The 24368-nt window shown below is 41.4% G+C and overlaps 1 protein-coding gene across 1 annotated transcript; it reads right to left on the bottom strand.

The window, feature by feature from the left end:
• Positions 1–4580: 4580 nt before the first annotated feature.
• Positions 4581–22440, bottom strand: SLC30A4 (solute carrier family 30 member 4). Its single transcript, XM_027732150.2, has 7 exons — positions 21657–22440; positions 16708–16854; positions 11331–11484; positions 10351–10582; positions 9951–10056; positions 7598–7732; positions 4581–6953 (listed from the first exon to the last, which is right to left on the bottom strand). Exons 1-7 carry the CDS (start codon positions 22045–22047, stop codon positions 6799–6801), a joined length of 1320 nt encoding a protein of 439 aa, XP_027587951.1. The 5' UTR covers positions 22048–22440; the 3' UTR covers positions 4581–6798.
• Between the last annotated feature and the right edge of the window lie 1928 nt (positions 22441–24368).

The raw sequence follows: 24368 nt of genomic DNA, 5'->3' as shown, positions 1-24368 counted from the left end.
CATTTGTTGAAGCAATGTGTAATCAGTTTTGAGAAGCAAAAGCTAAGAGAGCTTCTTTACCTATTGGACTTTTTTCTTCTTCACTAAACAAATAAAAGGAAGTATGGCCACCCAGCAAAGAAGGGGAGATGGGGGCAATGCTCCAATCTCTTTTTTTTTTTTTGTCCTTAGCACAAGGACATGATCAGCACATTAGCATGGTGTAGGCTAGACTGGTAAAACATACCTTATTTAAGAGAAAATTCTAGTTGAGCCGCACAACAGATCAGTTAATGCTACAGCCTATAAAGGAAATTGGTATTGGCTTCATTTCTGACCCCCACAATTTGGTGCAGAAATAGTAGTGTGCTCCATAGTTGGTTGCATGGTAACATAATGGAGTCCAATGTTTTCCAGTTGCTATCTGCAGTACCCACATGATCTGGCTTTATCTGTTTTCTTCCCTCCTTCCTCTTTTGTACGCAAACACATCTTGTACCATCAACAGAGCATGAACTCCTAAAAAAAAAAAAACCATTCTGTCCGTTTCCCCCTTATCTTTCCCCTATCCCAATTCCCAGACCAAGGAGTCGCCCCTATGCCAGTTTCCGGCTCGGTTTTCTTCATATTCCCATCTCACTCAACACACAGGGCTTGCGTACCCTCTAGTTTCTCCCTTTTTGCTTCCCAGAAATCAATTCCTCTTTTGTAAGTCGCAACACATCGAGATTTGTACGCAAACACATCTTGTACCATCAACAGAGCATGAACTCCTAAAAAAAAAAAAAAAGAAAAAAATCCAAGCAAACAACCCTGCAAACAACCCTGCAATATGAATACCCTACTTTGCCATAGCACATGCTGGGCCTATTAGCAGGATTTAATTCTGTTGTTACTCCTACTCTGTGAGCTACTTCTTTCTAGCTCTGACAGCTACAATTAGGGACAACCTCTTCCCTTGATCCTCCCTCCAGAGCAGCCTCAAATGTAGTAAGTCTGAGTGTGGAAGAAGATCATTCTGAATGTGGAAGGACATTACTGCTTTACAAAGGCAGTTAATGGACCTAATGTAATGCATAGATATCCACGAGTGAGTGTATCTAAAACATATCCTCATTTACAGCTTACTGCCCTTGGACCTTTAGCTTTTGATAAGCAGAGAGTCACTTTCCTTTGAATTTTCTATTATATGACTTGAACTTCGCTCTGTTGCAGGTCGAGGCAGCCAGGCTACCTGAGAACCCTCTTCATTTGTTCCACCTAGGTTCCATTTAAAGCAAGTATCTAAGTAGAAAGAAACCAGTGTGTAACTGGTTGGGCAATTTCTATTTCCAGTTTAAGGTGTGTGTCTTCTGCAAAAGCTTAGAAAACACAGAATTGCTTAATAGCTTGAAGAAATGAAAGAAGACTTTACTGGAAGGAAGTTGTGGTTCTGAGTTCATCAGCCTCTGTCATTTCTATTTTCTCTCTCTGAAACTTGTTCAACTAGATCAAAAGACAACATTGTATTAGCAGTTGCAGCATGTAAACACAACAATATTCCATATTTACAGTTGTACCTGCCTATTTTAAATTTTTTTCCCTCAGTGTATATTTTTGATGGAAAATGTCATCCAATTCTTTAAAAAAAAGCACAGTCAAGGATGTTTCAGATGGAAGTATGTGTTTTCCTGGAAATATGAATTCAGCACCCCAAAGAAGCAATGCTTACTTTCATAGAAGCAAAGGGCTTGCATGATAACTTATGTTGTTTACATTAATTAATATAATTTGTTCTACTTGCACTTCAGATACCTGTCACCACAACTAATTTCCCCTCATACAATGTTTTTATTACATATTTGGAAATAGAAGGAAGCATTTGAGCGTGTATTCCTTGATGTTTACCTGTATATACCTTCAAGAAGTATCTAAACTCCCTCCCAATAACCGATTAGACGATCTAGGTTTGTGCTTTTCCTTATTGCATCCATGATAAAGTTAAATCCTCTCTGTTATCCTTAGGAAAAAGGAAAAAAAATACGGCTTTTTTTTTTTTTTTACTTACTAATAAGACATTTCTAAAATATGTGACAAAATACATTCCCTTCCCATAAAAAGTTCTCCCCAGTACACACCTCTATTTACCAACGTTGGGACCAGTGCGCCATCGTCTGGTAAATTCGGGAACGGCCTGGAAGTTGCCAGGTGAGGGGAGAGTCCTTGTCCGTTCAGGTATGTCAGACTTGTTCTCGCTGTGGGCTTGCAAAAAGGAACACGTGAAATCCGTAAAGAATCAACGATAATTGTGTGCTGGGTTCAAATATGGAGCACCATCCTACCTACGAAACTGTTTGTTAACAGCGTTTTTCTCAAAAACTCTCTTTGAATCTAAAAGGCCTTTTAGACTTAAGTAAGTGGTTTTATAAGTTAAACATTTATTTAGGGAATTATTAGATAATTTCTTTGTGCGGGAAAAAGAAATAGGAAGATTGCAGGGACTTGAGTGCTCTTAATGCACCTGTGACAAAGGCTAATTTTTTGTCTGCTTGCCATCTGGATGCTTTTATTTATTCATCAGCTGAACTAGAGATCCCTGGATGTATCTGTACTTAGTTTACTGCAAAATATACTCATTAACTAGTATCATGTACCCTCATATGGGCTAGTCACAGTCCTGGAAAAACAACTTTTCACTGTGTATAATATAAGGAAATCACAAAGCAGTCATCTCAAGGATAAAATTATGCTTTTTCTTATGAAGTGGCTTTTTTCCTACATAAATTGGTGCCATTCACAGCTGTAATAAAAGCAGTTATTTTGTCCTGTGTGTTTAGCACTGGTTGCTTTCAAACCGTGATACTGAGAGATAAAAAAAAGCAGAACACAATGGAGAAAAGGAAAATAGAGATGAAAAAGTACTGGTTTGAACATCACCATTTTACAGCTGTACACACAGAAGGCAGGTACGTGTGTGTTGTAAGAGCAGATTGCTGTAGCAGCTGGAGAGCAGCAAATGGGAAAGATCCATATTTATTCCAGTCGCTTCCAAAGTTGTGTCAGGTATTTCACAGAACAAAAGAGCATGATTGGTCCTTCCTAGGGCATTCAGCTGTGGAAAATGGTATGAGGAGAGTTGGAACAGAAAGGGATTTGCCAGCTCCAGAGCACAGAGACTCTCAGTTAGTGCCAAGCACGATTTGTTATGGAGGGGAGGAAGAGGTGAAGGTAGAAAGGGGATTAAGGGTGGGGAACATGGAGGACTTCTTTTTTATTTTTTTTTCTGTGCAAACCCCTGGAACAAGGCAATGTGCTTGGAGCAACCAGCAAGGAAAAAGACCTTGATAATGCTATTTTGGGTGGATAGAGGGAAATGAGCTGGGTATTTACAGTAGATTGTCCCCTTCCTTTGAGATCCCAAGGGAACTTCTCTGGCAATGGACTAGTTTATTGGAGTCTAGGAAGCTGCTGCAGTATGTATCACGTCTAATTACCCAACAACCTCTCTTCATTTGTTATATTCTTGTAGTATCTGTAGAGAGAAATAACACTTAATAGCCCTGCTCTGTGCAACATCAGCACAGTGTCCTCATGAGATTCTGCCAAAATACCTGAACAAAAGACTTGCCATTCATCAGTTGATGGGTGTCTTTTGGGTTTTTTGGTTTTATGTCGGAAAATCACTTTTAAATGCCAGCCTACTGCTTTTCTTAGTCATTCTCCCAGTTGGGAGTGATTCTGCAAGAAATAGCAGATATGTACAGTAGTAAAATAATTGAAGACCAGATTGAGGTATGACATTTTAAATGGTAATTCTGCTGGTGTAGAAAGAAATGCTGCTGTATTGAAAAGACTAAATGTCAACACAATTAAAAAAAAAAAAAAAACAAACAAAAAAACCCAACAACAACAAAAAAAAACCAAACCAGCACTAAGCAAGGAAAACATTCAGAAACAAAATAGGTTTCTGTTAATTTTCTTCTTAGGATAAGGACACTTCAGAATAGAAGAGTGGGATGTGAGGGTTTGCAGTCTACTCCATATGAAAATGCTGTATTGACTCATGTGAGTAGGTTGTCATCAAAACTATGTGTGCTTCAAAAAAGGATGGGTGACAATCACAGATTTAGGAAGGAAAAACCTTCTCCCAGTATAGACTTTCAGAGGTGGCAGAATTTTCACTGGATTTCATCTGTTCAGTCAGCAAGAGCATTGCAGCACAGCTGTGGAAAGCAGGGATACTAGTTGTGGAAAGTCTATCTTCCAAGTCTTTTGGTTAGAGAGAAGTCCTGCCAAGTATACGCCTTTTCATTTCAAGCAGAGGATTTGGTAGAAAGAAAACAGCATAGCAGTGTAAATTATCTTAGCCATGTGAAATAATCTAGATGTGCTGGACATCTCCTTGGAAAGACTAAGCTGATACTTAGAATGATCTTGCAGTATCTATAAAAAGTTACTGCTTTAACAAGATTTAAACTGTCCTGATAAAGAGAGAGACATAATTAATTCCATATACAGCATCTCCACACTGAGTTGAGTGTTCAGACATTTCAAAAAACAGCTCCTATAAGAATCAAAGATTGCTGCAAGAATTCAAAGATGACAAGAGAGAGAAATACAAATAAATATTTTATAAGACAATGCGAAGTTTAATAATTGATTTCATAAAACCCACAACAAAGCAACACACTTCTGCTTTTTTCTTCAATTAAACAAATGTGTAGTAAATTATTAAAAAACTGCAAATACAATACACGTCTACTGTACTTCGACACCTAATTACATCAACTGTAAACCCCAATTTAATTAAAACCCATTTGAGTATTAGTATGTGCAAAATACCTGTTGTTTGTGGTTTGGTTTTTTTTTCCCAGTAAGTTTGTAAGGATGGGATGCACATTTTTCATGAACTGTGATATGGCTTAATTAATGACAGTGTTTGTATTGCAGCATTACCTTCCTGAGCACAGGGCTGCTCTGCCTCTGAGCTGCCTGAGCTCCCATGCTGGACTCAAGTATTCCCATTTCTTGCCAGAACAGATACAAACACAATCCAGTGTCACGTGCACTTTGTCCAAATTCACAATGTGCTGCCACTTTTAACCAATAAAAATTCAGCATGTGACCCCTACCTCCAAAAAGGGAAGAAAAGAAGCCAAGATTGTTACCACCAATTGCAGGTACAAATCAGCCTGATGAATATGTGAAACTCTAGAAACAGAAAACAGCTTAAGTATTCACAGCTGAGTATCACAATATCCATAACTGGGCGGAAATTTTCCTTTCTGATCCACAACAGAGAACTACTTTCGATGTCAGTGGAAGTTCTGCATAAAGGTCAAAGTCCAGAATAAACAAAAAAAATATTTGAAGCCAAGTTCTTTCCATCTTCTAAACTTTGCAGGTCGTGTTCTTGCCACCCTTAACTTCTTCAATGCCAAGGACTTCACAAGCAGGCATAAATCTGAGCTTGCAGGTGTAGGATAGCTTAGTGTCAAGATTTATATCTTGTGTACATTCAAAGTACAGGGGTTCCACAATGAGGCCAAACAATTCAGCTTTGGGGACTCTGAGGTGTCCAGATGAATGAACAGTCCTTTCAGCTGCCTCATCTCTATAAATACAAAAAGGCCTTTCTGCCCCTGTAGGTTGTTATGACATTGTTGTCCAACACCATCAGGTTACTGAGCTTGCTTGGATTTTGCTTTATTCATGAGCTTAGTAGTGGGAACTGCTATTGCAGTGGCATTCCTGTCAGGATACTGCCATGCTGTGCTCAAAGCAAAGGTGGAAAGGTCAGAGACCCGTGACTGATGGAATAGTGCATCTCTGAAACTCCTGCTCCCCACTCTCCTGTTGGATGCACATCTCTGGCATGTCTGCAGATTGCACTGGAGAGCATCTGCACATCAAGCATCATTTCTAACATTTGACTTTTCTTTTAAAACAGAACAATCATGGAAAAATGATCAATTACAGGACATTTATTAATTACAATTAGAGTGCATGCTAAGCAACTGGCCTTTTAATGTGAATCAAATGATGGGTTTAGACATTCAAGACTATTTATAAGAAAGTCATCTTACAAGTCAAAACTTTGTAAAATAAATAACCTGTTTCTAATGTATAAACCCTATTCTAAAACACATTAAGATAACTGATCACTTAAAACACTTTGGGTCCAGTGTTGGGTCTCTAGTTAAATACCACAAGTCTGGGCAAAGATCTTCCTGTCTGGATCTCTGAATGCCCAGATTAAAGCTAACTTTCTGGTGTGGATACAGTAAATTCTGTATTTTGCAGTGTCTCCAAAGGGACAGTTTCCACAAGAATTCAACTAGCACTGTATGCATTCCAGTTTAAGATACTGTATGAAAATTACTATTGCAAAAATACTGAATAATGAATTTGGGGATCATGACATATTGTGCAACCCTGGCAGGGTCAGCATTAAGAGACTTTTGATTGAAATACTGAATATTTGATGCTCCATTTGGAGTGCAGGTACTTTGTGGTACGTAATGATTAAAGGACAATATTGGACTGTAATTTGTGAGGTATCTGCAGAGCCACGTTGCAGTTTGTAAACAATAATCTGAAAACAGCTTTGTCTCAAAATCATAATAAATTGAATAAATCAGTACAAGGGAGAGAGTAAAACACACGTTCTGTAGGGCAACCACTGCACTTTCTGCAGCACCAGTTCTCCCTGCTGCATGTCCCATGGTACAAAGCCACATATTCATGGTCACTATTTGAGAATTTTCATTTTGCATTTATTGCTCTCAGTCTTTGACTACAAGGTAAAGAATAAGGCAGCAGTTCCCAAAACATATGAAATTAGGCACTGGAACTCTGACAACTTGCGCAGGTTTTGCTGATTTCCTGTTTGTAACTCTGGAGCTGGACAGAGCACTTGTACATTCCAAAGGTGTTCAGCAGCAGGTGTCGGGCCTTGGACTGAACGTCCTCCCATTTAGATGAACTACCAGGAACTGGAAAATTAAGAAAATTATAACAAATTCACTATCTAAGAAATTCAGACAATCCATCTGTTCTCAAATGTATCACAGTGTTACCAACTACAATAATCTTTGTTCATGCTCATTTATTAGTTTAATGTTGTTCTGTGGTCACTATGTACTCTCTCTCTATTATTTTACACTTTTAGGTCTATATTCTCCAACTAGATTCAACTCTTCATAAAACCATATGTGTTAGACACCATCCCCCCAAAACCTGAGCTTTCTCACTAAGAATTAATATTCATGGTATAGTTAGATGTGTAAATCAGCATATGTTTTGGTAAAACATTTGTTTTTCACATGTCAGATTGTTCCACGTTAGAACTTCCCCTTTTCTTTCCCTAGGCAAGTGAGAGAACTTCTGAGGAAAAATTGTGTGTTGCTTTTTTACCCCTTCCCAGAGAATCTGTACTGGATGTTTTGGTATGAATGTATTTTATTTGCACAATTTTCATTTACACCATGTGTTTCTGGGCAAAGAGGTTTTATTCCTCACTGTACAAAACCCCAGAATAATATTTCTTGGTTCAACTTAGATAACAATATGAAGAGGAAGTGGTGGGGGTTTTCCTACACTTACATTTAATTTAGAATTATGCTATACAGCAGCTTACCCAGTTGCAAGTGGACTATGGCAGTTGTTTTTCCTGCAGTGAGAGACCAAACATTTAAATCTTCTATAGAATAAACATCTTCAATTTTCATCAAGTCTTCCTTGATGCGGTCCACGTTTAAATGCCTCGGAACTCCTGTGATTCCAAACAAGAGATAAAATTAATTCTGTCTTCTGGAAACTCTCAGTGGCCTTTCATGACAGTACTCAATGCCAAAAAAAAATAGAATTTATGCTGTTGGAAGTGATAAGTAACTTCCATGTTATTAGCAGAAAATAATATGGAAATTGGCCTGTATGGACACAGAAGTTGAACAGGAATTGCAGTGTTGCCTCAAATGTAATTTGTCCTGCCCAGAATCTGCTCTCTGGCAACAGCCAGCATTAGATCCCTTGGAATGATGTACTTTTGTAGACAACTTTACTGCAGCTTCTAACCCCCAGTAACTGCTTCAACCAGACTCTAGGGTCAGAATACAGGAAAAAACCACCAGGGCCTGTCTCCTGAAACTTCTCTTCAAGTAACTGGTATGATGTTCACATGCTCACAGTAATCCATCTGCAGCATTAACTCACAGGACTTCATCTTACAGGGTGTCACCTCTGCAAATCACTGACTGCTCTGATCAAGTCCTTTTGGTATTTTCAGTAGTTGCAGCACCTCTATAGCTTCCCACCACCACCCTTGACCTGTACAAAGGGCAAAATCAAAATTCTAGATGATCAACACGGGTCAAAAACTAATACAAACAGACTGAATAAACTCTGAATAGTTTTATTTCTATAAAAGCTTTTTACTGTTTATCTTCCAGTTTTATGGAGTTTCTTTACATATACTTGCTTCTCAAATTTCTTCATTTTTTGCATGATTTCTCTGAACCTGATGCCTTACTTTCTTTTAAATTATGTTAGTTCCAGTACCATCTCTTTTGAAAGTTCTGTGCCTCTCATGGAGACCATCAAAAGTTATTTAGCTGATAAATAACTGCCTGGTATTATTTGTACAGCTTCCTTTTTCCCAGGAAACACGGACTTAAATCCTCATATCTACATCACACTCTTGACAAACTTCCATTCTGCTTTATAAATCTTAATGAAAAGCTAGAATGTCATTGCTTGAGTTAGAAAGCTATTTAATGTTTTAATTTAGCACTCCTGGTCTAATGATGAAACTTAAGTTGAAATTAATACCAAAAGGACCAATTTCAAGGATCTTGAAGTAGTTTCCAATATAAATGCAAGTCCATTCTCTGGAGATCCTGAATTTGAGTTGGAAAAATTCCCTGCCATGCATAAAACCCATGTATCATCACTTTTAATAACATCATTAATAGGGGATTTTTATGACAGCTGGGATACCTATGCAAACAGCAACAACTCACAACATCTGGAATCTGATACATCATTAGTCTTATCTGTTTTCTGCAGCCAAATCTGAGCTATTGCCTTGGAGCTAATTAAGGATTGTTGAGCAAATTTCATTGGTTTTGCCTTCTCAGTGAACTTCCATTTTGTTGCCTTTTTTTTTTTTAATCCTAAGTGACAGCAAATGCACTTGAATGAAGATTCTGAGTTTTCTGATTTAACCTCGTAACATAATAAAAGTAAAGTCAGTAATAATTCACTTGAGACAGCTAGGAAGGTGCAGCTAAAACCTAGCATTTTTCTCCCAGCCCTAACATCTTCACTTTCATAAAGTAAGAGCACTAGATCAAGCAGTAAGAGTTGGCAGGTAAGCTACAATAAAGCAAAGAATGTTGCTGGCATCTTTCCCTCTACATGAGATAAGATTCTTTAGCCTATGTTCAGGCTTTTCTTCCCTATTTTATTTCTTCTTTTACACCACTCTTGACTTGTAGCTTCCCCTATGGTAACAGCAGAAGCACACAAGTAACACAAAGGCACTTGTGGAAAAGGGGAAGACAGGACAGAGGTGAACCACCTGTCCAGCCATTTGGTCTAAGCTTGCTTCCTCCTTTTACACTCATCCACATCCACTTCAACTTCACAAGTAACTGAAGTGAAAGTGTAGAACTGAATCTGAGCAAAGGTTCACTTGGTTCAGCTGAGAGCCACTGCAGACACACAAGAAAGTTGTATGTGTTTCACTTCCCCACCTCCTGGTGGCAAAGTGGGAGCACAGGTAGGACCTGTGTCATTCTGGCAGAGGACAAACACACCCGAACACTGCAGCAATTCAGATGAGCCGTAAAGAACCAACAGACTAAGCAGCAGCAAGACAAACAGATCTCCAGGCACAATCCACTTAGAAATGGTGATTGTGATGTCAAAAAAGTGCCAGTGCTCTCTGGTATTTGGCATGTAAAGTACTGCAGACTGTGCACAGATCTTACCTTCCAGAATAATAACTCCCGTGTCACAGAGAATTCGAACTGTTGTGAAAACCACCAGTATGGAAAATACATATGTACATATAGGATCAGCAATCTTGTATTCTGGCTGCAAGGGAAACTCCACAGTGTTAAAGGATGTATGAAAATAAGCTCACTTACAAAAATGTGACTCAGAAAATGCAGTTAGTTCTAGTTTCAATTTCTATGAATTTTTTTTGTTCGAATAGTTATAAAATATATAGTAGAGATAGTTTTGCTTATTTTGCATGAATGTATGAAGCTTATAATAAAATATCACAGCTATTTTTCATACTTATAACAACAGGCCCCTTTTTAATTTAATCACTGGAGTTTAAGTTAAAAGAATTCCACGCTGCCTCAAAGAGCAGCCATTCCTTACCTTAAAGCGTATGATGTAGGCAGCCACGAGCACTCCAATACTTTGTACCAGGTCCCCCAGGGCGTGTACAAATGCTGCTCTCACGGCAAGGCTGCTGTGTCCATGGCCACTGCCATGTCCATGGCCACTGCCGTGGGCCGTGCTCGGAGAGCTCGACTGAGGTACATGAGAGTGAGGGTGGGAGTGCGAGTGAGAGTGAAGGTGGCCAGACTGATTCAGCAAAAAACCCATTCTGAAAGGGAAAGAAGAAAAGCACTCCAAGAAACAGGCTTTTAGAGTTGGGTGTGTGGGTAGGTTTTCACAGAATCACAGAATATGCCCAGTTGGAAGGGACCCACAAGGATTGTCAAGTCCAACTCTGAGCCCTGCACAGGACCATCCCCAAGAATCACACCCTGTGCCTGAGAGCATTGAACAAACACATCTTGAGCTCTGGCAGCCTTGGTGCTGTGACCATTGTCCTGGGGAGCCTGTTCCAACCACCCTCTGGTTGAAGAACCTTTTTTCTAATGTCCAACCTAAACCTCCCCTGACACAACTTCAGGCCATTCCCTCGGGTCCTGTCTCTGGTCCCCACAGAGCAGAGATCAGTGCCTGCTCCTGCTCTTCCTCTCACAAGGAAGTTGTAACTGCAATGAGGTCTCCCCTCGGTCTCCTCTTCTCCAGGCTGAACAGACCAAGTGCCCTCAGCTGCCCCTCACTCAGCTTCCCCTCAAAGCCCTTCACCATCTTGATTGTCCTCTTTTGGATGCTCTCTAATAGCTTAATATTTTGTTGCTTTTTTCTCTTTCAGTTTAAATGAAATAATTGAAAAAGTAATACTCAGCATAATTTCTCGTCTTATTTATGAAATTTAAGAGGTCCAGCAAAATTATATCCCATGGAAAAGTTACATGGGAAAAGTTACAGGCCATGACTGAATTAGCAGCTTATTCAGAAATACATTTATGAGTGTTAATGGAGAGAAGGGGAGATCTTACATTAAGTTAACTGCAACACCGACGGCCGCTGTGATCAGCATGATATCACCATTTATTTCATAGTCCATATGGATAGTTCTTTGAACAGCCTCATACAAGAGGAATGCCATAAGGATATAGACCAGCAATACACTAATGATGGCTGACAGTACTTCTGCAAAAAGAAAGGAAACAACATTATAAAAATGTGTCTCAGATCTATTTCCAAATTAGAACATGGACAGAGCCTTAATCGTTTTAACAATTTTATGAGTATTATAAAACCGACTATAAACTAATATGTTTAGCGGTAAATAACACTTGTAAAGTAGGATTAACAAATGGAGTTTGTTCTCATCAACTCCTTCATGCTTCCCTACCACCAGTATATCCCTCAAATTATGTCTTCTCTGAAAAGTTCTGCAGAGGTGATGACCCTGACTTCCTCAGACAAGCCAGAACATTTGCCTGAAAAGCTGCAGGCAAAGGCCGTGCCCAGGGGAGAGGAGGACGGGTGATCTCAAACATCACCAACACACCTACAAATAAGAGAAGGCCTGATTTCAAGTGTCCACAGTATTAAGCTGGATTTAGAAATGACTTTTATATATCCTTTTGTATTTAGGATGGAGAAGAAATTATAAAAAGATAAAGAAACTGAACAGTACAAACTTGTCAGACATGACAGTCCTAAGCTTCTACACATACACATTACCTATTGCAGATTTCAGCTACAAAGGATTGCTGAATGTTAGTATCTCTATTGGTGTGATATGCTGTTTTAACAGTATCTAATATTTACCAAATGTTCATATTTCACAAAAGTAAGAGCATTATGACCAATATTTTGGTGTAGGAATTTTATCTGATCAGCAGGGACTTTCAAAAGGAAATATATAAAGATAAAATTAGAAAGTTAATAAAAACTCCTAATTATTTGACTGCACTGCACCTTCCACTGCCATTGACATCTGTGAAAAGTGGTGAGAGCTCTCTACAAGGTTCCTCCTGTTCAGATGTGAGGTAAACAAGTCTGAATATTCTACAGGACCTTTTGTGCTGTTTGCCTCAGTCATGAAATTGGGCTGGTAACAGCATACATAAACCTGAGGAGGATGAGTCTACACTACAGTTTTAAGGTCTTACTACAAAGAATACAGGTATTCCTAAATGGGTCACTAGATTCATTTTATCATAAACATACTTTTACCCTCTAGCTTAAAATTATTACCCTGCTGCAACTGAAGTTTAAAAAAGCAAAAAAAAAAAAAAAGGCAAGATAGCTGAGAGAGAAAACACCAGCCCAGTTAACAACTGTCTCAGTTATAAGCAAGTTAATATAGGGCTTTGCAAAAAGCACTGGGAAGACCTTAATGCTCACTCCATTGTACTGCATGCAAATCTGCAGCCATGCCTGAGTAATCTGTAATCATTATGTGTAGTGCTCATTACTGTCACTTGCCAGATGGATCACTGGGACCTCAGCCTTCCTGTGTGAACTCAAAGATCAGAGTTAGAATTAATTTACTTGAAATTTTAATGGTTGTTCTTCCCCTTAGGTCCACACATGTTGCCCTGATTTATTCCCCAGTAAGGGCAAAATTCTGCTCTTGGCTGTAGCACAGCTCTGAGAATACTCATCTGAGAATTGCCTCACTTCTCCCTCCACTTTGAATCTGTCAGCATGTAGATTTTGTAACCAACTTTGGTTACTACAGAAAATGTCACTTCTAACACAGAAGTGTTTTAATTTTATTTATTGAATATGACATAAAAAGACCCATGCAGCTATATCAGCATTTTAATATCACCAAAATCACTTGATCCATACACTGAATTATGGGAGGAGAAACTCACCCCAATGCATTCAGCTGCTGGGTGGTGTGTCAGTGCCTGGACAAGTACCAGCATTACCAGGCAGTAACAAGGCTCTGAAAGGCAACTGTCTCAGATGATTTCAGAGCAACCTGAAAATCCTGGAAATATCTGTGTAAGTGGCAGCCTTCTTTACAAAGTCGGCAGATTACTCAGGGCAACAGCCTTAAAAACACACAATACATTGCTTAGAAGGTTTTCCAGAATGCTTTTTAAAAAACTTTTGAAGCCATGGCACATTACCATTTACGAGAGAAATAACATATAGTGCTTCTACAATCTAAACCCATGTTTTCTGTAATGGAAGTCAGTGTTTTCCTTGCAGGGTCTTCCACAGTCACTGTCGTGTCAGCACTGTACATTTGTGCTGAGATCTTTCGCTTCTTGTGAAATGAACTGTGCACTGGCTCAGTGGACTGGCTGATTCTGTCATTACTAACATTGTCTCTGCAGCAATGGAAAAGTGCCAGGTTCCGTATCTATGCTTAAATCTGCTCGGTGTCTTGCTGAAAAGGAGGTATCTGCACTTGGTGGTGAAACAGAACTTACTTTTGCCTTCAAGAATACAATCCTTTTTAGACGTGACTGCAATTTCCATTACTTTGTCTTCACTTTTCTAACCCATTCCTGAATCTGTCAGCCTCATTTTCACCAGGGAGGATGGAATAAAACTGAAGACAGAGCATACATAATGTGCATCCAGAGAGAATTCAAATAAATGAAAACTTGTACTAACTTCCCTCTGGAATTTGACTAGACAAGTAATAGGTCTGTTGTCTTTACCAAGCAATGTTTATGGGAACAAGTTTGAAAATTCATCATTTTACAAGCAAAAATGATAATGAATACCAGAAACATTGTTCATTAGAATGTTCTCATGCCTACTGTACGTATGGATTATCTTAAACTTAATGTAAAGCAGGTCAGTGATGAGACAGTTCTTGCATATATTCCCAGCTTTAAACAAACGCTCCACATCTTTTTCTGTGACAGATGCCCAATCTGTACCCTATTTTTAACATTCTGTCATGTTTTAACATCTCTCACATGGAATTTAAGCTATTGTTGAAATGATGTTATTTGCTGACAAGCTTCTTACATATAGGTTATTTGGGAAAATGTGTTACAGCAAGGATATACCCTAGAAACTGCTTTGTTCCATTGCCAGCATTCACTGATGTGTGAAACTGGGCCCTCAGGCCATGGCATTCAGACTGGGTGCCTAAACCAGGCATATAAATTTCACAAATGGGATTTTTAAAAAAACTCTGTGTAGCAATTTTGAACCATCCCATCTTCTGTACTTTGGAGGTCCCTGGTAGAGCTTTCACCTGCTTCCTCTTCCTTACTACAGCCACAGAAACTCTCCCCCCCCAGCCCCAGGCCCTAGTCCTCCTCCTCCAGACAGAGCGGCACTGCTGCAGTGCAGCACAATGGCTGAGGTAGGAAGGGACCCCTGGAAACTGTGCAGTCCTGCTTAGAGGAGGGAAACTCCAGCAGGTTGCTCAGGGCTCCTTCCAGTAGGGTTTTGTGTTTTTCCAGCTGTGGACACTCCACAACCTGTTCTAGTCTTTGACCACCTACTGGCACTGGGCAGCAGAAAAGGAGTAATTGTTGCAGAACTGAGAGGCTGCTCCCTGTAGCTTCTCCCAGGGACAAGATGGTAGGCAATACAAACTAATTTTATTGGCTAGATCGAGCCCATGGACTGGATCAGTCTGGTCAGTACTTTTCCTGGCAGTAAAATGACAAGAAAAAGAGATATAGAAAATGAGATGGCAGGAATCCTCAGGGATTTGTGCTTGCAAATTAATTGAAAAGTCAGTGAAAATTTACAGAACTGAAAAAGATTTTAATGGTTAAGTAAGTTTCTTTTATTTTTCCCAAGATAAACTGTTTTAAGCTAGGCCATGGCATTTTTAATTTATGTGCTATTTGGTTTTAGAAAAGTTACAAAGACATATAAACTACTCAAATGATTTTGAAATAGGGTTAAAGTATGTATAAATGCTAGCAAACATCCTTCTGGAGAGTATGAGCAAATGCCAGGGGCCTACCTGCAAGGTCAGGTTTCAGTATTAGGGGAGCTCCTATGGCAAAATTAAAACTTCATGAAAGAAAAGTTTGTAATGGGAAATGCTGGCATTGCTAATGCTTTCTTGCTAAAGCCCCAGAGAGCTTTGCTAGTGTACAGAGTTATGCATTCATGCATTAGTGACTAACTGATGACAAATGACGAGGAGTGATGGAGTTGTTGAATTCTGCTGCTGTTCTAGCAGCCAAAATAAGAATTGCAAATAATAACTACATAAGACTGAAATTCCTTGAAAAATGTATTCTATAGAATGTATAGGGCATAGGTAGAAAATACGACACTAGAAATTATCTATTTCATGAAAAATAAAGCTTTGAAGATTTTGATAAGATGTCTACAAGACCTGCAGCTGTATATTGTGAATTATTATATCCAATTCACAACCACATGAAAACACCCTGTATCATCATTACATTTCCAAACATGAAGTAATGAATCCTGAAAATACCCTTCCAAGGTTTAGTTCATAATTCTGTTTATATTTCTTTTTACAGACACGTAAACCAGGCAGAGGTTAAATAACTTGCTGTATTGCAAACCACGGGACATTTTGACCTCAGCTTTGTGTGGTTTGGGGAATGCAAGAGGAATGATGTACGCGACTTCGGGCAGGGCACAGCTCTCTAATAATATGTTCTACGTAACTTTTTAGTTCTGGATTAAAATGTCATTTTTCACATTGAATAAGACCTTTTTCCAGTGTCGCAATTCTGCTGAAGTCAACGAGACTTCATAAATCCTGGGCACTGGCAATAATCTGTTGTGAACAACAACAGACTGATGTGCACAGCTCCTGCACCAACAAGCTCCTCAGTGTGTCACAGGAGCAGTGACAGTGGTACAGCAGTGAGTATAAAGAATGTATCCCTCTTCTGCTCAGCAGCCTCAGTTCCAAAGCACAAAGGTGCACAGGGGCCTGAGCTGATGCAACAGCCCATTAACTATGGACGGGCTGTGAAACACAGCTCTGCAGCCACCCTTGTTCTCACTCAGAACAGTTTCCCTCCTCTGAACCCTTTTTAAACATTTTAGGCCATGGTTAATTTGCAGGAAGTCACAATGTGATCATGTATCCAATTCCCCAACCTTCCTCTTTAAGATAAAGATGAATCAAGCATTCAGAATTTAACTCTGATTCTGCCAAGTCCTAGTTCCACAGAGATGAACAGACTCATCCTGCTCCCAGTGAATGAAACTCTGCCGTCAAACTTTGAGCCACGGGGTTTTTTTTATCTATTCCCTTGTGGCAATACTGCCTATGTAGTATATCCACAAAGGCCAGTGAAAGGGCATTAAGAGTCAGGGTGTTAAAGCAACTCTTAGGTTTGCTGCTACTTTCTTTCTAGTTACTTATTCTTCTAGAATTTGCTGATCTTTACAGTTGTTGCTTAAAATACTCTTTAATAGCAAAATCTGATATCTACATACCTAAGCGATGAAATCCAAAAGTGAACCTCTTTGTTGGAGATTTTGCAGACAGCCAGAGAGCAAGCAGGGTCAAAATAATACCACTAAGGTCAGTTAACATGTGCAGTGCATCTGTCATAATTGCTAGACTGTTAGCAACATAGCCACCTGAAAACAAAATTGGAAAAGTCAGGACACACGACATTTTTAATTATTCTAGATAATATCCTCTTGGCACAGCTGACAGTTATTTATTTTCAGAACAGTGCATTAAGTGCAGGAGAGCCCGTCTTATAATCACTAAATGGGGGGGGGGTTGCTATTACAAGCAAAATGCCATGCTGTAATTTAAAGCTACCATAGTTAAAAGTGCAGTCAAGTGTGCTTTCTATTAAGAGTAACATAAAAAGGATTCACTCCTGTTATTCTCACACAGACTACTTGCATAATAACCTGTGCAAGATGAGGCCCAAAACAGTTTTGTATCTTTCCTCTATATATTACTGCACATGTGTTTAATCAACTGAGCCTTTTATTAAACTACCTCTGTTGAACATTGTGATATTTCAGAACAGGGACAGAAGTCCAAAGACTCAATAAAAAGGAAATTTACCCTGCCCCCTTTCTATTTTTGTTAAAATACCTTTTAACCTTCATTATTCCCTGTCCTGGCAGGATTGTGTGAGTTCTGCCAATATCTATTGCAAGCAATGACTTTCAATTGCACAGCATTCTTCTCTGTTATTTATTACCATAATTTTTTTCTCGTAATTATGAGCTGCATTGAGACAAATAACCCGAGATCAAAGGCTAATATCTTTGTTCCAATTCAATTGCTAATGCCACTATTGGATGGTGAGAGATTTGAACAATGCACCTCTCTCTTAAGTATCCCTTATCCAAAGGGGAATCAAGGACGGACTGTGTTGTCTTCCATATGCTTGAAGGTAAGCCCATTTTCTCAGAAAAGATCACATCTTCAGTGTCAGCTCAGCTATGATTTGGTTTCTCTTTTTACCTTGAGATTGTCATTCAGCCTGTAAATTTGTACCAAGTGAAGCATGCAGCTGGTGTGCCATTTGTGTGCCATTTGGCAGGCTTGAAGCTCCAACTAACATTTCAAATAAAGCAATTTTACATACAATTAAAATTGTCTTAGTGAAGAGGCTGACCACAAGGAAATGGCAAAGAGGAATTCACAACTTTGTTTTTAAGATCAGTCATAAAACCTGTGTGTGTGTGGCTGTGGGTGTTTGTATGTGCACACCTGCAGACAGAGCTACTCTCTCCTCCCCAGCCAAACACGCACAGCGTGGCTGCTGCTGTAGTGTTGCTGTACTGTGGGTAACTACAAATACACTACATTTCAACCAGTTCCCATCCTAAGTCAAATTCTTCTTCTGAATTTCTCCAAAAGGCCATCACAGCTCAAAAACAATGAGTTTTTAAGATTTAGCAATTCAGCGGCTTTTTGAGTAAAATGAGTTACGGCTTTCCTCTCTGAATTAGTTTGTGTTCTCACATAATGTAAAAAAAATACTTAGAAAAGTGCAACTCAGCCTCTTTTATAGTCAACAGATAAGAAAAAACAATTTATTTCTGAAGACATTCAGTTCAGCAGTTTACACGTATCATTATTTACAGTATGTATGTTAATTCTTAAGTATTAATTTTGAGAATCACTTCAGTCCAAGGTGAGTCGATTCTATTTCAGCCAGCCTCTCACCTTTAAAGCTTTTCAAAATAAAATGGTAAAGAAGGAATTCAGGTACTGAAGCTGACCGTAATGCAGTGTGTGGATTAAGAAAACATTATTGACATTTATTGAATTCTGAAATCAAAGGTTCTCTGTTCCCAAAAGTTCATTGCTTGGTTAAAGGTACTGCCTAGGGGCTATTTAAACACAATTGGCAACTTAGAAAAAAAGACATGTATAACCTTTACAAATAGACAGCTTGATGGTTCACCACTGTTTTCAGTGACCTGTGAAGGACAGCAGTTCTTCTCATGGACAATCAATTAGAAATCCTCAAACCTGGCTGAAAACATCAAAACCCTGTCAGAAAAGCTAACTAGGTTTTGTGGTATGATTTTCTTTTCTTGATGCAAAATGGTTTCCACAAAGCATAAGTTTTTACCTGACTGTTCATCAAATTAAACAACAAACACTGAGATAGGCTGGAGTAATGAGCTTGGCTACCCTTTGAAAAAAATATGTCAATCAAGATTTCACAAAAAAAGCTGCTGAAATAAGATTTCCTTCATCTTGACATTAGTAACAGACAGCAGAAAGATTTTTACTGAACGAATTAATTGTCTGAGAGGGTCTTCTGTCTTTTTCTCAGAAACTCAAATCTGTCAAAGGTCATAGAAAGAAGTCAGTTAAAACATCCTATATGATCAAACAGAGTTTCCCAAATACCAGAGCTTTAGATCAATTCATAAAGTTCCAAAATTTGAAACCAACCAGACAGAACACATCACAGGGCTGGAGTGAAAGAAATTAAACAAGTAGGGCACTGACCCAGGACTCGAGGGCTCTTTCTTTAGTTACTCTTCTACTGCTGATTACTTGCCCTATTGACAAGTCATTCAGGTCGGGATCCACGAAAGTACAGAGATACCCAAGCCCTCTATTTATTCTCTGTGGAAGATGGATGCCTGAATATTTTATGGGTCTGGCCTCAGTGCTCTCTGATTCTGTGCCCAAAGAACGAAACAGGGGTGGCAAAAGCACCTGAGGAGGACAAGCCTTCACTACAGCACTAATGCTTTGTACAGACAAATCCACCACCCTGACTGTATGGGAGATGTGACAGTGATGAGAGAGTATTATTACTCTTAATATCTATTTTTTTCAGAGCTCTCCCTGCACTAGCTATGGAGAGGTCTACAAGTGTGAATTAGATCCAAAGCCCAAACACACACTCAGTGAGTTCAGCATCAACATGCCAACAGCACAGACATATTATTCAGCAATAGGCCCTTCAGAGGAACTAAGTTCAGTGTACATCAAAACTCTGGTATTGGTATAAATAAAACCAAATAACATCATTCTCAGGTTAAAGGGTGTCTACATCTAAGATACAACACTGTTACTTATCAAATTAACCTGAGTTCATGCTGAACCAAAACCTCAGCCAGAGAAAAACCATGGAGCCAGGGGGCAAGTGCAGGCATTCGGCCAAATCCCCACAACAGGGTTGGCACGAAGCGCCTTATCCATGATAAGCTGATGTATTGTGGCAGTGTTATTAATGACTAACCACACACTGAGATATGCTGAAGGACAAAACCACTTTTTTTCCATTAACCCACATTCCTGAAATAAGGCCCCAAATAAAACTGGAGCAGACACAGTATTCTGGTCTCTCTCTGAAAAACAGAACATTTCTCCTAAGGATTTTTTTCCTACATCTGTAGGAAAAATGGCATTATTTATCCCCTATTTTGCTTCCCAGCCATCTCATACAGGTTTGTCTTAAAAACATAATTCAGAGCTGTCCTAGGACAAGCATCCAAGAGCATGAGTTCACTTCACATGAGCAAACAACTGACCAAAACTGCACAGCTGTGGAGGAGGAGGGTGTAGGTCCCATATTACTACACCTGAGGCATCTCTGTTCTTCACTTTCAGAAAGTTTTTATGATTACATTTCTTTTTTTTTTCTTTTTGTGAATTATGGCAAATAATTCATCTGATTAGCTCTGATTTAGACTTGAATGTTGAAATTAAAGCAATTTAAAAGCAATTAATTGCTACAGAGAGACCTGGCTCAACGTACATATCAATGTACTGGCACTGCATAATGGTCCCCATGACTCCAAACCAGGGGACAGTGCATGGGAACATTTAAGCATTCTTCAGGAGGCTGTCCCACCGAGCAGACACTTGCACTGAATGGCATGGATGTACCCAAAAGACAGATAGTAACAAGACATGCGTACTGGTAAATGAACAGAGATTAAAAGATAAATATTAAACTTTGTAAAAATTATTAGAAAATGGCAAAGGGATAACATTTAACAGCTAATCTATGCACCCCAGGGGCTTTCACATTTAATTTTATTCCAAGCCCATGCTGCAAGCCTGCAACAAGCCTGCTGGATAAAGCAGTTGTTGGGTACAGACTGCTGTGTAATTCACAGGTTTTCCTCCACCTGCACAGCACCTGGTTGTGAGCCCTTAGGAGGGAACAATAAAAGCTGAGCTTGAGCACAAGATTCATTCTTCTGACCAACGACAATCAGGTACTTATACAGGAACTCATTTTCAGGTAAAAACCCACCATACTTCTGCAAGTACTAACAAAAAAACCCCACAAATAATTTAATCCAGCTACTTGGTACCTCTTATATTTTGCAACGGGAAGTATTAAAATATCTATTACTTTAATTGACTGTGTATGATTTATGTCTGGATGGAGCACATGCTAGTCCAGAGCACAGGAGGACATCAAGAGGTTGTCCAGAGAGTGGCTTCTTCACTGGATTGCTATTGATAGCTCAGGACATGTCTTTTCAGTTCTAAGTAACTGTGTATTGCTGAATATGGTGTATTTCCCTCTTCTCATATTGCAAACACAGCGAGATTTTATGGAAGTAACTGAACAATACTGAGAATGAAATTGTTCATTCTGCTTCTCCTTTGCTACAAACACCTTACAAACTTATAGGGGAAACTTACAAGGAGAAATAAAAAGCCATTAAACGTACAAAAGAATACATATTTTATGCATATTTGACATATCTGATGACAGATTCGGGCAAGGGAAGTTGCAAATTTTTTCATTGAAAATACACGTTGGACTTCATTCTCTCTCACTACTCTGAACGTGCTGCTAATGTCTCTGATTTCTCTAAAGGACTGATGGTTTCTCTCAGTAAATACTTCAAGCCAAGGCCGGAGCAGCGTTAACAGGCTGGGAGGCACCGCGCCCAAGGGATGGCACAAAGGGCCCCCGACTCACCTATGAGCTCCCCGGTCATGAAGAGGAGGTAGAGGATGGCAGCGAGCGCCAGCCGCTTCTTCACCTTCCTCTGCTTGGAGCGCTCCCGCCGGCTGCTGCAGCCGCTGCAGGGGTCCGGCCGGCCGGCCCGGGCGCTGCGCAGGGCGATGTCCCGCTCCAGCAGGGACTCGTCGTCGGACGGCAGCCCCGGCGGTGCCCCGTTCACCGGCGTCTCCGGGGCCGCCTCCGAGCCGTCGTCCGCCACCACCACGCGCAGCTTGTTAAACCTGGGGAAGTCCTCATCCCCCACCTCGTCCGAGAAGTCAAAGGCACTGGAGTCGTTCAGGAACAGCGGGTCCTCGCCCCTCCGCAGCAGGGACTTGATGCTCGCCCAGAGCCCGGCCCCGGCCATCGCGGCGGTGCCCGGGGGGGCCCTCGCCGTGCGCGGCCGACCCGCCGCGGGCGGCTCCGCTGGCGCAGCTGTGCCCTGGCAGGCGGCGCCCGACCGCTCCTCGTCCCGTCAGGGCATGTCCCCTACATCGCCCCGCGGGGCCCTGCGCAGGCCGCCCGGAACGCGGCGCGGGGCTCCGGCACGCCCGGCGCACTCCGGCACCCCCGGTCCGCACCGCCGCCCCCGCGCCGGGCACGGCGGGCGCTGTCACCGCCGGGCCGCGCAGCGCCCAGCCCCGGTCACGGCGCGGCCGGGCAGGCGGCGCCGGGCGCAGGGCCGCCTCCTCCCTGCCGGCGCAGGGGGAGCGCCGCCGCCGCCGCCATGCGCGTCACATCCCCCCGCGGGCGGGCACCGCGATCCCGCACCGCGATCCCGGGGCCGCCCCGCGGGACCCGCGTCCCCTGCGCGCCCGCGGACCCCGCCGGCACCGCGCCTGCGCCGCCAGCAGCGGGGGGGCCGCGGGTTCGAGTCCCGCGGAGCGCGGGGGCCGCACGGCGGGGATCGGGGCGCGGCGGGGATCGGGGCACGGCGGGGATCGGGGCACGGCGGGGATCGGGGCACGGCGGGGCCCGCCCGTCCCTCGCGGTACCTGGCGGGCTGTTCCCGTCCCTGCCCGCGTTTGTGCTCAGTGGGTAAATGCCGTGCGAGGTACAGACTGACAACTCCCAAAGCCCTACAATCCAGGTGTGATCTGTGATAGACGAGAGGCTCTTTTCAATTACACTGGAAGCCCCGACTGCATGGCCGTGCTCTGGCTTGAGATTTTAAAAGGCAGAAGTTTGCATTTTGTCGCTTTTTCTTTCTCTCCCTGTCAAAGGCGCTGCTCTTCACACCGTTTCAGTAGCTCCATTTAGTAACATGCACCTTTCTGGACATTCCTTAAATGTATCCCTTAAAATATGACATTAAGGATGTAGGGAGAAACAAGCATCAGAGACCCTGCTGTTCTGTAATTCCTTTCATTACTGTGTTCTAACTTAAGAGTAATTAGATTTTTGCCTTTATTAATTTTTCTGGTTATTTAGGGTTATTCCCCCTCCTCACTGGTCTGAGTACTAGAATTTTCTTCTAATTTCCAGCCTCCACATATTCAGCACCAGTTTGTACACATGGCCGAATTTTGTTACTGCATTCAGTCAGTTCCTTAAGTCATAAACATTTCTGCAAAAACACTCCTGTCTCAGGGAAAGTACATATCCTGGGTTTTTACTTGGTTGAAGGAGGTTACTAAGTGAAGACTGGAGAGCTGTAGAGAAGTGTAAGATTTTGGAGAAAGGCACTCCCTTTCTGGTCAAGGGCTGATAGCAGCTTCTGGCGGGTGTTGGGGTACTGCCACAGGATGTGGAGCGGAACGTGTTCCCTTCCTGGAACAGGCCCTGCAGGAGGGGAGTCCTGTGTGGTAAACTGGCCTTGGGCGGAGGTTGCTTGTTGTTGTTCTTGTTGTTCTCCGTAAGGATGTCCACAAATAAACAGTATGATGATTTGTCCGAGCTCCCTTGCCGCTTTACAATGCGGCTATTTTCCTTCGCATGTAACCTCAAGTTATTCTTTCCCAGGTGGCTAAAGAGGTGCCATCCCTGGCCTTTTCACCCACCTCATAATTCCCCCAGTAGAGCTACCAGCACAATTTTTGTGGGCCAGGCAATGAATTGGGTCCCTGAGATCTAGGAGAATTAAAAAATACATATTGAAAGGGTTTCAGACGTATTCGTATGTGTAACTGAGACTGCTTCCATGACCACAACTTGCATAGACATCCATGTGACAACTGAGGGGGCAGCCAACAGTGTGGGAAGCAGCATGAGCAGCCAAGGCTGGGAACCTGTTAAGCCAGCCTAGGAAAGTGCTCCCAGCTGTGTTCCACTTCCTGCATTTTTAACGTTTCTGTTCTCTCTGTGTGATTTAACTCACTCTGTGTTTCAACAGTTTCACCACTTGTACCAGCACAAGTGAGCGAGGACACGCAGGCATGAACAGCCAGGTTCCAGGAGCCACCAAAACAACTGCTCTTAAGACTCCTAAATTGTTGGGCTTTGCGCTGGGGCTTTGCCACTTCTACAGGAACAGAAACTTCCAGCACTGAGTAAGGGTATTAATCTGAGGGGACTTAACACTTTAACACCCTAAACCAGTACCCCAAGGTTTGCCAGCTCGCCTTTTACTGAATAACTACATTTTTTTCTTTGCCAAGTCAATAACCGTGTCATACATTGGTGAGATGAACCTCTGTGGAACAGAACCTTTTGTAACAGCCAGCTACACTCCATTTCTTGATTGTGACA

Source organism: Pipra filicauda, unplaced genomic scaffold (assembly GCF_003945595.2).
Source record: "Pipra filicauda isolate LSUMZ 115617 unplaced genomic scaffold, ASM394559v2 scaffold7_size6619720_pilon, whole genome shotgun sequence".
Lineage (NCBI taxonomy): Eukaryota > Metazoa > Chordata > Aves > Passeriformes > Pipridae > Pipra > Pipra filicauda.
This window is presented reverse-complemented; position numbering and strand designations above follow the sequence as displayed.